Below are 15,621 nucleotides of genomic sequence, written 5' to 3' on the forward strand. Positions count from 1 at the left end.
GTAGCATTTCACTGACTGCATCAGTGTTTCATTAGTTTATTTTCCTGGTATACTTCATAAACTGCAGATGAAGTGAATACGGAGTTCACCTCAGGATCGTCTCTTCTATGTGTTAAAAAATATAAAGCCAAAAAGATGAGACCAACTCACCTCAAAGATTTGGGCGAAGTGTGTGTCTCTGTTGCTGAACATGGCGTTAATGCAGTGGATGGCATACTTGGCCTGACGAGGGGGGCCTCTCTTTGCTTTGGCCTGCAGTACCGGCAGTAAAACACTTGGGGGAGCAGGCAGGAGAACACAATTACAAACCAGCAGAAAGTATGGTCATAACTCAGAAAGTACAGTGTGCTCTGTGCAAGTGTTTCAGTCAGATATACGAAGAAGCACAGTGATTCACGTGTATGACTGAATACTTGAGTGGGACTGCACACATCCTGCTGTAAGCTGGAGAACGAAAACAATCAGACAAACAATCAGACAGTGAAACGTACGATTTGATGTGAGGGAAACTCTCTTCCATCTTGCTGCCCGTGTTCTTGAAGATCTGCAGCGCAGCCTCTGCCACCTTCTCATCATCCATCTTCAGGCATCCCAGCAGAGACTCGAATGTCTCTGCAGAGTGGAACGACACCGGATGTGTGAACGACAGCACCTGTGTGGAATGAACAACAAAAGGTCAAACAGCTAGACAACATCCGATAAATAACATACAACACTTATTGATATACTTATTATTGAATCATCTTAAAAAGCAGCTAAACATAAAGTCACTGGAAAGATGTGCTAAGTCTTCATGCCATCATTATTAATGTGACAAATGTGTTAGCATGACTGCTGCTGCCAGCCCCATCTATGGGGCAAAACTGCAGGAGGGGCATTATCCATCACTGAATGTTCAATTAATTTCCTGTTTGTCATTCAGTAATCATTTCACTCAACACGAACAGCACAGAATAATATATTTAGGCTGCAATTCACACTGACACCCCAGCAGCAGAAGTGATAGACTATGTTGTTAAATGGAGTACCGACATGAGATAATGAAATGACTTACAACCCCAGTATCCATCATCACAATTTGTAGATGGATACAGAGTGGAATACAGCTGTCATTTTTCAGTGGTTTTTCTTACCTTCAGTAGTTCCAGTCCTGCTCTGATGGCCTCCTCAGTGGGAACGCCCTCCTCCTCATCATCTGCTGTTCCATCTATAGATTTGTTCACCTGTTTTATCAAAGCACTGATGGATGACAGAAGAGATAAAAGAGAGACAAAAAGGTCAAATACTGGACAACTGATTCAAACATCGCTGACATCTGTAGTCTTTGTATTAATATATTGACTACCTGATGGACTCTGTGTCGATGTGTACAGGAGCAATCCTCTCCAGCAGGAACTTGACCATTTCCAGGAATGGATTGCTGGGCTGTTTTGGGCTGCCAAGCTTTTTAGTGATGTCTCGCTGAAGGGGTGACAAACAAATAATGAAAAAATAAATAAAGAAAGGACAAAATGCGAAAAATAATCACCCTGAAATGCAGAAAAACTGACAATCCCTTCATCTTACTGAAGGATTGTCAGTTTTTGTACTCTGGGCTTTATTAATACAGTAGAACTATAACCACTTAAAGTGATACTTTACCCCTACGCTACCTAAAATGCTACTGTGCTACAAAAAAGTGAGTGTTAGGAAAACACAGAGCTAAGAGAAGGACAATGGAGAAGTGAAATGTGCTGCAAAATTGATTTGCCACACTGATTTTTGAACAATGAAACTATAAAGACATTATCTATAAGACAACCCTGTAACTCAAAATACTCATTTAATGCTCAACACTGAAAATGAAAACAGAGCTACAATAAAGAAACATTAAAAGGAAGTTTAGAGCTATCCAATACTAGTGCTTAAGTACAATATGTCCATTTGATACTGAAACCATTAATGATTCAGACAAAGTTCAAGCTTCTAAAACTTTAAAGGTGTGAATTACACTTCAAACAAACAAAGTTAGTGGAGGGATGACAGCATTTAAATTACAGGGCACTACACTGTGATCTCAAACAGAAACGTCAGTACTCACCACACAGACTTCAGCTTGCTTGCAGGAGCAGGTGGGACTGACTAAGGTTTCCAACTGATCTCTGATTCGCTCGTCATCATCCAGGACCTGAGCCAGCTTTTTCACAAAGTCCTGGGCCTTGCCCGGGTCTGGCAGGTTCCCTGCAGACACAGAATTAAAAGCTGATGTCTACATGGAATAGATTTGAAATGGTGGAGGGGTCATCACGTTTCAGGCATTTCATTAGAAATTTTATTAATTCTTTCCTACATAAACTATGCTAAGTAGGCAATTAGTAATTGAGTAATTGAAACCACTGGATACAAGTATTCTGAAACAAAAGCAACTTGTTGAACTCATTTTGTGTGTGTGAGATCACTTACTTGTGATCACCATGACCTTGGCAAATACGGCTTTGCTGGATGCTTCCGACTAGAACAAAAAACATCAACAACAACTTTAGAAACCTGAGGAGAGGGTATATTAACTGGCTTTGGAAGTTTATGTGGTGTGCTTTGGTCAGTTACCTTGGGTTTTTTGATCAAGTCCAGCAGGTCTTTGACATGGTGCCTCAGTAGATTCTGGCACTTCCACATCTCATTCAGAGCTCTGAGAGCCACAGACGAGGAGGGGACAAAGGTTGGAAAGATAAATGTGGAGGAGGCATGGAAGTAGAAGTAAATAAAGACCTTCCTTTGACAAATCTTTACATTTCTACTTGAGATAGGCAAATAGTAAGTCGTTCTGGAAGAGCATCATGATCATGGGGTTGTTGTGGTTTAATTTTGTATTTTATTGACTTCTGTGTACTGACTTAAGGACATATTTGTTTGACAAGATCCAACTGAAGGACCCTGATCTATTTTGGTGAGATTTATAAAAGATGCTTGGCAGCTGAGACAGAGGACACTGTAAGTGTACATTATGATTTGTGATGTAGCCATCAAGGTTATTATTAAATGTCTTACAAACACATACAGGTTGGGCACCAGAGGTTCAGGACACTCAAATAAACAATCAATCTTCAAAACAAACAGGAGAAAAACTTACTTGACAGCATTTGTGTCCAGGGTGGCATACAGGTAATAAAGACACTTCATCCTCTCAGCGGTTTCCAGGTTGTGAGGAACCATGTACTGGGCAAAGACACGCTCCACCAGCAATCTGCATCCACAGAATATTTAGGCGTGAATTAGATAATCGCCCCTAACCAAATATACCAGAGATTGTCTAATGAAATATACTGATATGATTTCTCATTGGCCCAGGAATAATCTCACATTTGAAAACCTCTCAAATAAAAGGACATTTTTAGACACTTTATGGCCTTAAATTCTGGATAATCAAATTTCAGAAGTTATAAGGGAGAATTTGCTGAGCATGCACAAGTATTTCACTGCTGCCCTGCTTCTACTATCATACAGTTACACACATTCACACACTCAGGAACTGCCTGTTACAATACAGACTTTTCCTGTTGGCAGCTGAGCAGCTCCCCTGCAGCAGAGTGATTCAAAGTTTAACAACACCCTCAAACACTCTGCAGTCAGACTATCATGCTTTGTGGATATCTTGTTTTGTCATTTAAGGTTGTTTTTTTTTTTGCAGTGGTGCCCACTTTGCATCACCATGGCTCATCTACTTGACATTTCACAGAATGACTTTCAACAAACCCCAGAGAGGTACTGCAGGCTTCTATGTTGTGCAATGTGTAGGTGGAAAAACAATAACACACCACATTTTCCAGTTCAAAGTGAGTCAAGTGATATTTTAGGATCTCGTTCCTGAGAGTCTCATCAGCATCTTTTAGGATACAGATTTAAATGCTCTACCTTTTAAACACTTACCCCTAGGTATTAAACACTTTATTGAAATTCATGAGGGTGCTTTGATTGTCCTACATTTTTAATATGACAGACAGAGCACATGCAAACAAACCTGTCATCAATGCTGTTCTGGTAGTAGATATGGAGAAGTTTGTCTTTGATCCATGAAATCTGTTTAGAAGCCTCTCTGCCTCCCTCTCCCTGCAGCGAGTACTTCCTGTAAATCGATGCCAGCCCCATCATGGCTTCCTTACGTACACGCCACTGATGAAGGAGGACAGGTAAAGATAAAAGGATAGAGAAACTGTCAGTTATGACAATTATTTTAATCAGACCTTTATGAGATGCTAGAGTGGCTGTAGCCCCCAAGAGAAAACTGTCATCCAGCTAGGGCTGGGCGATAGAAACAATATAAACATCAATAAGCTATACTGCTCGACAATGTACTAAAAACTAATCACATCACAGCAACAGAGCTTTTTCTTGGCAAACATGTGGCAGTCCTTTAGGAACGAACAGCAATCCTTCCCAGATAAGCACAGCAGGGTTGGCTAAGTTAGCTAAACACACCACATGCTATTGTTTTGGTATCAAAAGTTGGACAGTTAGATGAAACAGACCAGAACTCCCTCAAAGGATGTGTCAGCAAAGGAAGCAACAGCGACCCTTTAACATCAAAACCTATCGTGGATAACAAGGAAACAACAAACTGGCGGCATGGAAATATCAACTTTTGATATTTCTTGCCATATGGCCCAGGCCTACAAACAACACTCTTAAAATCTGTATGACAACATATGGACACAAAATATACTCAAAATTTGCCCACTTACTCTCTTGTCCAAGGTCCTCTCCTTTACAAAATTAAGCAATGCATCATTGACAAGAGACAAGTCTTTCTTGGCAGCCGTTACTATAGAGACAATGACATCATGGCGGATGGCCTCCTCTGGGTCATGTGATCTGACCCTCAAATATTCTGGGAGAGAAAACAGGAACAAATGAGTGGGATGTGAGAGAAACAGCCACCTCTAACACAGAGAAAATACCTGGCAACTGCTTCTCATTTCATCTAAGCTACACACTCATAGATTCTCTGCAGTGACTGTAATGGACTTTATGTTGATTAACTTCTGGTCACACAAGAGCAGGTTTTCCTCTTATCTATAGAAGTCATTTAATTTCAGCTGGTTTACCTGTGAGGTCTTTGGCCAGGTCTGGGTGATTCATGAGACAGTGACTGGCGAACTTAACACACTCCAGTCTGATAGGCACATGGATGTCATTAAACCTTTTGGGAAAAGAAATGAACATCACCGTCAACAGCTCTACAAGGTGACATACACACGCAATCATCAAGGCTAAACATAAATAACCAGACGTAAATATGTGCTGCACATACTGCCTCTCGAGAGGCCAAATTTAAGACTTGTAAAGAAACAAAATCAGCAAGTGACAATGTCACAAACCAAGCCTATTCCAAAGTAAATATAGCAAAAATCATTTCTCAAAGTACAAAGACGTTTGTGTGCTTGACAAATTAAAGACAAGGGAATTGACTGTTAGAGACTATGAGGGAGAAATAATTAATTAAGCAAAGCAAATGTGCTTATGATGTGCGACTACAACAAACACTGTGTTTAATGACAGCAACAACAACAACAATATAACCCTGTCTTGTATGATGAAAGAGTGAACCACCACCAACAAGAAACAATTACTGCATGTTCAGACACATTTTCATCCCTCTTTAAGAATCAAACAAAGGATTTTTTCAAGGATCTGTGGGTGCCATAGCCACTGAAACACACCTGCCCAGGTAACACTGCCAGAGTGGTTTGTTCTGCGCAGCCAACTCAGAGTCCTTGGCTCCAAACATCTTAGCCAGCAGCTTCACCACCTGCAGCCTCTCATCATTATCATTACTCTGCAGAGACAGAGGGAAGGAGAGAGACAGAGAGAGAGAGAAATGATGTGCAGAATTTGACTGTGTCCATTGGACAGACGCACCAAGTCATTTACATTATCTTATATTACAGTTTTAATAACACACAAAGGCAGCAGTTTCTTCGGTATCAATCTTTTTTTAGAACGAGTCATGAAGAGAAGGAAAACAGCAGAGACAATGAAAAGTAAAGACAAAGGAGGACAAGAGTCAGGAGGATGGAAGGAATGAGGATGAAACGAAGGAAAACAGTAGGAAGAGAAGGGAGAGAAAAAGAGTGAGGGGAGATAACGACGAAAAGAGCGAGGGTGAGAGAAAGAATGAGCAAGCATGAGAGACAGAGAGTGTGTGTAGTCTGTGGGGGAGAGATTTTATCGCAGCTATTATTTTAAGGAGACAGCAGTGATCTACACTCCCTCTGAACAGTTAATGAGCGTTATCCATCAGCAGGATGCCTTTATGAGACACTGCAGAGGCAACATTATGCTGACTGGCTGGCTGGCTGCTTTATCTTTCTAATATGAATCAACAAACGTGCACAGAGAAAATGTGCAGTTCTGTGGGTTTTTAGTTTGGTGTGTGGATAAACTCATAATACTGATATTAACACAAGCATCGCTGCTGCTGCCTCAATTTTTTTTTAACTGCTATTAATATTACAACAAAATATAATAATAAAATGTCATTTATCTGGCAAATGTCCTGATAAAGTGCAGTAAGGTGTGTCACTCGTTACTGACAACATGATGTGACAATTGTAAAACGCTACAGGCTCCATTTACGCACACTCAGCAAGGGAGCAACAAGCTATAAAGATCATCCGAGCAAAAATCCACAAAGCAGTTTGGCTTCGATGTTTAACTGAGAGAAAGTTTTTCAGTACCTTGAGTTTAAACTCCAGCTGTGGCAGCACAGAGAGCAGCAGGTGGCTGTCGATGTTATAAAGCTCCAAGATGAGGTCAAAAACGTGTTCAGACAGATCACTGACTGAGGTCTTTCCCAGCATCAGCACCTGGTTGAAGAACTGATAAAGAAGACCAAGAGGGAGGAATAACAGTTACTGATAACACGTACAGAAAGAGATCTCACATAGTCTTGCAACTTAAACTGTGACATTTCTGCTACATGGCTCCTTTTTAATTGCATTCTTGAGGACTTGCAAATGTCTCTGCATGAAACAGATTTAGAGATGGTTGTAGATCTCATCCATGGTGAGGTCAAGGGTCAAGTACAGAATGGCATCTTTGGAAGTGGCGAGCATTCAGTGTTTTACTCAAGCACACCTCTGTTGAACCTGAACCTGGGTCCCCCAACTGTGGGACAATCTCAAAGCCTGCTATACAGCCTCAATAAAATCTGAATTTACGACCCTGAAGTTGCATGTATACGATATGAGCCTGAGCATAAATATTTGGATGCATCAAATGTTTTATGTTCAACAGCTAATTTTAATGTCCATCGCGTTACTTAGCTTCATCATTTGCTCAGATATGAGCCTCTTGCAGTGCCAAGACATTTCAAGCATGGCTGGCCTTGGTTCAAATACTCTGGCAGTGACAGTATCGTGCTTTTCCCATTAGGATATATGAGACACACTCTGAGGCTACAGCATGCACCATTTCACCAGTAACTGTTGCAGCTGTGAAAAGTATCATTTCTGACTTTTATGACTATTACAGAATGTACAAAACTGTGAGGGATCAATTTAATGTTAAATGCAGAAAAAATCTCCATCTAGCTGTAGAAAGAAAAGCATAAAGACGTAAAGTGAACAACGGTGAGTCTGAAATTTAATCTTACATTGGTGATGTATGGTTCAATAGCCTGAGCAGTCCTCTTCAGCAGAGCTTTAGCCAGGTCATAAGCTTGTTTATTCAAATTCTAGACAGACACAAAAACAAATGGTGAATAAACAGGTCAGAGAACATGTTCAGACAGATGCATGGGTGACAAAAACTACACATAATGTGAAAAATAAGGGTGTAGTCCATCATTTGTCCCTTTACACCCAGAAGAATCCCATTAGGAGTTATTGTAGCAAACACAGATGTTTGTGCAAAAGCTGCTTTACCTCTTCTCACCTGCAGGGGTCTCATTGAATTACAGGGTATGGAAAATGATATTGGCTTCAGTCTACTGATGATATCAACCCACTTCAGGTCATCACCTTAATGAGCCATTTCTATAGTCATGGTAGGACTGTGTGTGCATGTGTAAATAATTGTGTTTTCTTTTTTGTATGATCGCGCCTGACGAGTGCACGTGTATCCACACGTTGTGCAACATACCTTGTGTGCTGGCACCAGGTTGACCAACACCGTGTCCAACAGCTCCTGTGATACAGTGTCTCCCTCACAGATGATGGAGCTCATCAGGTCCACCATATGCATGTGCACCTTCTGGTTGTGGCCATTGCTAAAGGGAAATGGGAAACAAAGCAAGAAGGGTCAAAGGTCAGCAAAGGCATCCTGGCAGGATTTAAAATGCATTATTCAACACAGGTTCCGTTGATACAAATATTGCTAGATATTTCTTCCATTCTGGGTGAAGACTCTCTAATGCACGCACCAAGGCCGAGATATACTGGCAAGAGGCGTTTTGTGATTCAAAGCAAACTGGCCGCTCATAAATTGTCCACAAGACTGTGATGCGCTGAACACACACAGGGTGGGTGTACTCTCTCATAATGATCTGCATTACAGTGGGAGGTAAAGCTTATTACCTAGATTTGTATCTCAGCAACTGCTGTTCTCAATGCTGCCAGGCATTACTAGTCTCATTACCTCCTATTCACTGAATGTGTCACTTGCACACAGACACACAAGCACGAGGGCTGCATTCCCCTACACCTTCTCACTCACTGCAAACATTTCCAATGGGAGGCAGAGCTTTTTAGATTCTTCCTATATAAAAGAGCATTGTGTTGGCACAACCTTGACAGACAGACACACACACCACCATCACCACCACAATTTTGTTCCAGTGGCAAAGAGCCAACTTCTGTACTGCAGAATTCAGCCCTCAAGGTTGTGTTGAGCAGAGTGAAATTGGGGGGGGGGTTACGGGGAAAAAGTGGAAAGGAGGGAGGGCAATCAAAGAGAAACAACCAGACTGCTACAGTGCTGTTTCCTGATGTAGCAGCAGAGACAGACTGTGGTGTTAAAAGATGGCTACAAGGGCTCATTTCTGTTATTATGGTCTGCCGCAGCCAAAAACAGAAGGGACTGTGGAAGAATATAAGCTGAGCCCACACAATACAACATGATGAATATGGACACACAAATATTAACAATCACACTGAGGTGAGCTTTGATAAAACAACTTACTTGATGACCTGGAAGAGTGTTCTGTAAAGCTGGGTGAATATCTCATTGCTGTCTTCAAGCTCAAAGCAAATATTGTAGGACTTCACCCATGCTATGTTCTGAACAATGAGAGAGGAGGCAGGACGTTAGTGACAACGCAATTTACAATGCAGATGCAAACTAGGAAGGTGAGAGAAGAGTGTGGTAAGGGGAGTGAAGGACAGCCATGTTTGCTTAGTGTTTGACTTTCAATAACAATTTTCCAAAAATGAAATCAAACTCATTCATATTTAAACATGCAATTACTGATTTTTTTTCATAAACTGGTATGGGGAACTTGTTAGCAAACAGTTGTTGAAACACTACCATTCAGAGTTCATTTTCTAGCTTTGTTTTTGGTCTCTACCGACTCCTGAGGGAAATGTCTGGCTTTTTAGCTGCTACACACTCCAATATGTTCACCAGCTAGTCGCCAACTTTGTCCGTCTGCTGTTTAGTGCTGACAGATAATGTACAGTAGGTTTTTAAGAGCTTTTTTGGTGAAAACAGCTGCCTGCTGCAGCAAGAACAGCGCAATGAGAGCACTGAGACTGAACCAAAACAATAAAAGGTGCAGGTCGGACACATAAACAATGAGCTGAAACTCACTTCAAAGCTGAGGGGAGCCACGGATTTGGTTCATCACTATGAGCGACGCCTCTCACATTTCACAGTCAATTGATTCATTGTTATTATAGCCACTTTAAATGAACCAGAGCTAACAAGCTCTGTTTGCCTTCATTACGTCTGTTTTCAGACAGATGTCAAACTGTTTGCCTGGCTTTATGTGAGATTAGTTGACATTTCTATTCCATTTTTATATGCCCCTTCCACTTCATGCCTACTGTAGTTAATAATTTGGCCTGTAAAGCAATTAACATCATTAAAATTGCAAGTAAGATTTCTTCAATCTCATAATTGCTTCCTATTGTCCAATTATGCCCTGTTAATAACACTGGCCTTTTTAATCACAATCTTATTAACTGACTTGCAAACAAAAGATATTTAGTTCCAATTAGACTAAACTTGCCCTTTGATTTCATCAGGAAATAGCTTCTTGGTGGAAATTCTCATAAATGAATCAATAGTACTTGATTCATTCAAGCAAACTGAGACAAACAAGCAAAATGACTGAAAAACACATCCTACCATTAATGGCAATTATCAGCCATAATATATTAAGAAATCCTAAAAACATTGAGAGATTGAGGCTAATATTGTATGAAAGCATACAACATTTTTTATGATCTGTTTTGACTTAGAAAGGAGTTCAGAGGAGGGTCTGCAGCAGCTTGACAGAGATGAAAAACAAAACTGTCAGATCGCTGCAGATATAAACATGTTTCCTATAAGCTTCAGCTGCACAGCGAGAGAGAGAGTGCATGTCATTCCGTCACCACCGCTTCCTCCTCTGTGCCTCTACGCTTGCCTTCCACATTATTTATTTAAATAAATATGGTTACATAAGATCTTGAATAGGCAGAGGTCAAATACTATGAAAAAATCAAATTCACAGTGATAAAATGAAACAACAGACAATCCTTACATGCAAAGAATGAGCCATTAGGTCAACATGCCATACACCAGCTGAAGTCCTGCACAGTTTAAGTAGTTCATATTAGCCTTGTGAGTAAGTATCCATGCTGCCATTTATAAACTATTAAATAAAATATCAGCCCACCAGCAAAAAAAGTACAAAAAACTGACTTCTCTTTCCTAACTGTTATACAGTGGATTATTTCCAATACAGGGGGAAAAACATTATTTAAGACGGTCAACATTTTCATCAATAGTTTAAGTGTACTGTGCAAGTGGGAATTTGTATAGACAGTAAAAAGTAGAGAAATTTAAATGCCAAACCTCTTAAAAATTGCACCCACACCAAAACCAAGTGGCTTAACCCACTGTGGTATTTCTCAACATTAAAAGTTAAGCCAAGCTTATGTTTCAGGAAATTCAGTTTCTTAAAATTGGTGTAGATAAGTCTGGCCTAGGTTACCTTAGAACTTCTCCTGAAACTTCTAAAGTTTCAGGTTTACCATAGGCTCTTGCTTAAAAATCCCCTACAGACATGTTTTAAGACAGAACATTACTCTTCTTGCAGTAATAGTTCAACTTTAGCGCATATGTATTTTTTCTCCACCCTTATTTTCAGTCTATGAATACGCAAACACTGTTACTTACTGTTTGTACGTGTAACAAAAGTACAACTCCTACTTAACTGAAAGGTTCATTGTAACTGTATGTGTGCTGAGGGCTTAGTTTCCACATCACACCTGGGTAAGTTGTATATTGGACCACAGCTGGCTTCCAAACCAACTGTAATGTCACAAAATCTTGCTCCTATGTATATGTTCTAATATCAGATTTAAAGAGGGAGCTAACTATATAATTCTACACAGTGAAGCTCAAACATTCAAGTAACAAGAGGAAGACAATTTTAAATCAGTGTTACAATCAATCAGCTTGACAGAAATAGTGTTTTTTTCCCAAAGTTCCTCTGCAAACATGAAATTTTAAGTACAAGACAGTCTGAATCATTATAAATGAACCATTACTCAGGATGGGGAAGTGTCACTGTACATATAACTTCAGCAAACTGATTGAGGCTGGGTTCCAACAGTCAGTTCCCAGCTGGCAAAATACCCAGATCTGTAAAGGTCTAACACTAACAAATCTCTTACTGGACCTTTTATCTCTTAACGTTCTTTTTATTAGCAATGAGAAAAGAAGGGGAGAGGAGGCTTCTCATTTTAGGCTTTTCAGCACTGACCGTTTCACTGAGCATAATAGCAGTATTACCAGTGGCAGACTGTGTTAGCTGTCACTAATTACTGCTAATTCTGTAATAACTTAAATGAAACTTAATGTGATCTCTGCAAGCTGGCATGTGTATTCAGCCAAGGATTGTTCTGAGGGAAACATCACACTACCCTGTAACATCCTCTGCAACAGTGTGTGTTTTTGGGGCTCTCTTCTCTAGTGAAATCTGATCAGATCACAGCATTTTCAGGAAAATTTCTCAATTAAACTTTTATGAATGTCATATCAATATTTTAAGCTCATCATCTTAATAGTGCTGAATCAGAACCTCCACTTTCACTGGTAAAAAATGCAACTGCCAAAAAAGGCTAAAGCTGTTATTTCAGTTTGTCAGAAAAATTTAATCAACACTTCAAAACCTTCCGCTATGAATATCATTTTCACTTTGTAGCCACAGGTTGTGAGCATTAATTAGGCTGCCACCCTAAAAAGTTTCTTCCTTCTCAGCCAGAAAAGGTGATTAGACATCTTTTGAGTTTTACTCACTTATAACTGCAGATACTTGGCAGATTAGATGAGGGATTATAAAAGAATCAGACTCAATAAGCAGATTCAGTCCTAGCACTGATCCATAAACACACGATCACACACCTCAAGCAGGTAGAAGTATCTGTTGAACTGAGCGCTTTTGGTATCCTCCAGTCCTTTCAGCTGTCTGGTGATGAACATGAAAATGTCCTGGAAACAAGAAAGAAACACACACAATGAACGATCCACAAACACACACACAATTACAGTTAACTGCCCAAACTCAGGGTGTGATTAGGGCGGCACAACAAAGTTAAAACCTCTACAATTGTTATAGCTACAGGACAAGTATGGCAAGAGATACCTTTCTATACAGACAAACACTAAAACTTTCAAAGCTGAACATAGCAAAAGAAGCAATTATGTACATAGGACTTGTAACTTAATGCTGTCTAACAGACAGCTTGTGTTTAGAAGCTCTATAAAAAAGGTGTGAGTCATGTCAAGTGTCCAGCCAAATGGTACACAACTTTCAGGCCAACTTTCACAAAAGTTGGCAAATAAAACAAACAAACAAATAAAAAAACCAATTTGTCAGTTAGTGTTAAGTCTATACTCCAGAAAAAGATGTTACAGGGTTATGTAATTAAAACAGTGAGCAATTCTGTTGGAGTGGAGTGATGTAATTTTGCAGTATTTAGTTTCATGTGCTGCAGCATAATCCTCTTCACTGTACCTTGAGTTTATCGGGAGAGGTGTAGGGCGCCTCCGGGGCATAAATCCTGAATATGTCCGCTAGACAGCACGCCACCAGCAGACGCACGTCCTTGTCCGGGTGTTTGAGGAAGAAGTCTGAGGCCAGGTGGAGGGCTAGATTCAGGTACAGCTCTTTCTCTTCCTCAGAGTCCTGGTCCATGTCCATGAATGTCTTCACAACCATCTGGAAGAGGGGTGAGGGATAGTGAATGGGGGAGAGCAGGTACCAGATGTCAGTCTGCTCATCCAACTCAGTGTAGGACAGTGAGGTTTAAAATCCCTCTATCACATTCAGTTTGTTCTGACAAAAATCTTATTTTCAACAACAATTCTTTCAATAGGAGAGAGGCACTGACCTTGAGCCTGCGGACCATTTCCTCTTTGGAGATTTTGTCTGAGATCTCCTTGACCCCCGGGGGGTAGGTCACCTTCCCGTCTGTGGCTCGAGCTTTAGAGTGAGCCATCCTCTTTAGCTCTTCACTGCCTGAGGACAGAGAGAATAATGTTACCTGAGAGCAAGAAAGAAGGTGAGATAGAACAGAGGCCGGAACTAAAAGCCTAAAACCTTAAAGATTTGCTGAACCACAACCAAAGAAGCAAGAAAAAGCACATTCTTAACTATTTGGAACCCAGGGAAAATCTTTTTAATACTTCAAAAGAACTCTGCAATAGAGCGACATCTGAAATATTCAGCAAGGTATTCACGGCACAGTAATAGCTTTCTACAAGCTGAATCTAGGATGAAATTGCTGTGTTCAGAGAGCAGGCTGACTTTTCACTGCAAGCTGCTGCTATCATTATGTTCCACATTTCATTACTGCAGCCACTAGCTTGTCAAGGATTACACCCAATTCATGTGTGGGGCATTCACATGATGCAAAATGTGGTTTGACTTTTAATTTAGTGCACTGCTCATGGACAGATAAGTACTGAACTGAACTTTACATTTCTCTTTGGCAACAGCTACTGAACTGACCTTTCTCACCTTAATGTCAATGTTTTTGTCCATTAAAGATATTTAAAAAAGCATGATTATGTCCACCCAGGAATATGACTTCATTTTTCCTCCTACATCCTACCTACATCCCCTTAGGTCTGACTCATAGTTCATGAATATACAAGAGCTTGCATGGTAAACTGGAGTGTAATATTAAAAAAAAACAACATTATTTGATAGTTAATAGTGGGGGTTCATAAAATATCTAAAATGATTTAATACAGCAATTCATTTATTACCATTGAGGTTTGAAGTCAGGGGTTCGTCGCATGAGTTTTGAGTATAACAGAGGGAAATATGCTTGTTGAAAGGAGCCTGATTTTGCGACTGACAATTTTGAAGACAACAATCTAAAAAACTGCCTCAGCCATCAGTGCCTGTCTTTGTCTCTTTTCATGCTAGTTTCATTTATCCCTTCCCATTGATTACACATTAATCACTGGGGCCAGCAAACGCATCACAGCTCAGCTGAGTGCTGCAGAGCAGAACAGAGTCAGCGTCCATGGATCTGTGTCATTGCAGTCAGGTGCTCATTTCCAAGTGTAATACAGAGTGCGAATGACAATAACCCAGGCTCCCTCGCTTCTCCTATTGTATAATGTAAATATGTCTGGCAGCAGCTGTGGAGGCTATGGCCCGCTGATAAACTCAATTTTGTGTTTATTTGAAAACAGCCACTAGGACAGTTCTGGTGAGTAAGGCTTTGTTCAGACTGTAGGCAAATCAGATTTGTTTCTCAAATCAGATCTTTACGACAGACTGCACTGTTATTTGCAAGTGATAACATAGGATTTGTGTTTTCAGACTCCAGACTCCAAACCACTTTTGGAAGAGGTTTGAAATGCGACTCCAATTGGATCTCTACACGTGCATCTCTGTCTGGAGGCTCTGCTCAGATCACACTTAATGTGTTAATTTATGTGTCTTTTGTGTCACCCGCCAAGTGACAGGCAATGGCGTCAAATCCAGAGCAATGGTAGCTACATAGTCACTGACACCAATGTTGTTACTACAGCAACAGATGCAGGTAAGTTGATGATGTCTGGACACACAAATCCAATCTGATTATTTGCAAATAACAGCGCACAGTCCTTAAGATATGATTTGAGAAACAAATCTTATTTGCCTACAGTCTGAATAAAGCCATAGACATGTGAACTGGAGGGCCTGGGGATCAAACTACCAGCCCTTTGATTAATGTGACAACCAGCTCTACCTCCTCAGTCAAAGCTATGATGACATATTAGGACCAATACCAGTGAGGGAAAAAATCTTGCAGAGCTAGGGTGACGGGGTAATATTCCAAGAAAAAACTCAAAATCAGAAATTTTGCAGATATTCTTTAAGATGACAAAGTCACAAATTTATGAGAAAAACTCACAAAAAGTTTTCTTTTTATTTTT

The 15,621-nt window shown here is 40.3% G+C and overlaps 1 protein-coding gene across 1 annotated transcript in view; it reads right to left on the minus strand.

Annotated features, from left to right (window-relative positions):
* pds5b (PDS5 cohesin associated factor B) overlaps window positions 1–15,621 on the minus strand; it is a 28,265-nt gene that overhangs the window by 7,954 nt on the left and 4,690 nt on the right. The window contains exons 2-20 of the mRNA XM_018691191.2: window positions 13,578–13,705; window positions 13,202–13,405; window positions 12,589–12,675; window positions 9,157–9,254; window positions 8,119–8,245; window positions 7,631–7,711; window positions 6,714–6,854; window positions 5,697–5,812; window positions 5,082–5,176; window positions 4,719–4,864; window positions 3,998–4,149; window positions 3,110–3,223; window positions 2,587–2,668; window positions 2,443–2,491; window positions 2,081–2,220; window positions 1,346–1,461; window positions 1,134–1,239; window positions 492–652; window positions 151–274 (exon numbers count right to left, since the gene is read on the minus strand). Coding sequence (XP_018546707.1) covers window positions 151–274; window positions 492–652; window positions 1,134–1,239; window positions 1,346–1,461; window positions 2,081–2,220; window positions 2,443–2,491; window positions 2,587–2,668; window positions 3,110–3,223; window positions 3,998–4,149; window positions 4,719–4,864; window positions 5,082–5,176; window positions 5,697–5,812; window positions 6,714–6,854; window positions 7,631–7,711; window positions 8,119–8,245; window positions 9,157–9,254; window positions 12,589–12,675; window positions 13,202–13,405; window positions 13,578–13,685 — 2,247 coding nt within the window. The 5' untranslated portion in view covers window positions 13,686–13,705. The remainder of the gene's footprint in view (window positions 1–150; window positions 275–491; window positions 653–1,133; window positions 1,240–1,345; window positions 1,462–2,080; window positions 2,221–2,442; window positions 2,492–2,586; window positions 2,669–3,109; window positions 3,224–3,997; window positions 4,150–4,718; window positions 4,865–5,081; window positions 5,177–5,696; window positions 5,813–6,713; window positions 6,855–7,630; window positions 7,712–8,118; window positions 8,246–9,156; window positions 9,255–12,588; window positions 12,676–13,201; window positions 13,406–13,577; window positions 13,706–15,621) is intronic.

The sequence above is a fragment of the Lates calcarifer genome, linkage group LG20, assembly GCF_001640805.2.
Source record: "Lates calcarifer isolate ASB-BC8 linkage group LG20, TLL_Latcal_v3, whole genome shotgun sequence".
In the NCBI taxonomy this organism is placed as follows: domain Eukaryota; kingdom Metazoa; phylum Chordata; class Actinopteri; family Centropomidae; genus Lates; species Lates calcarifer.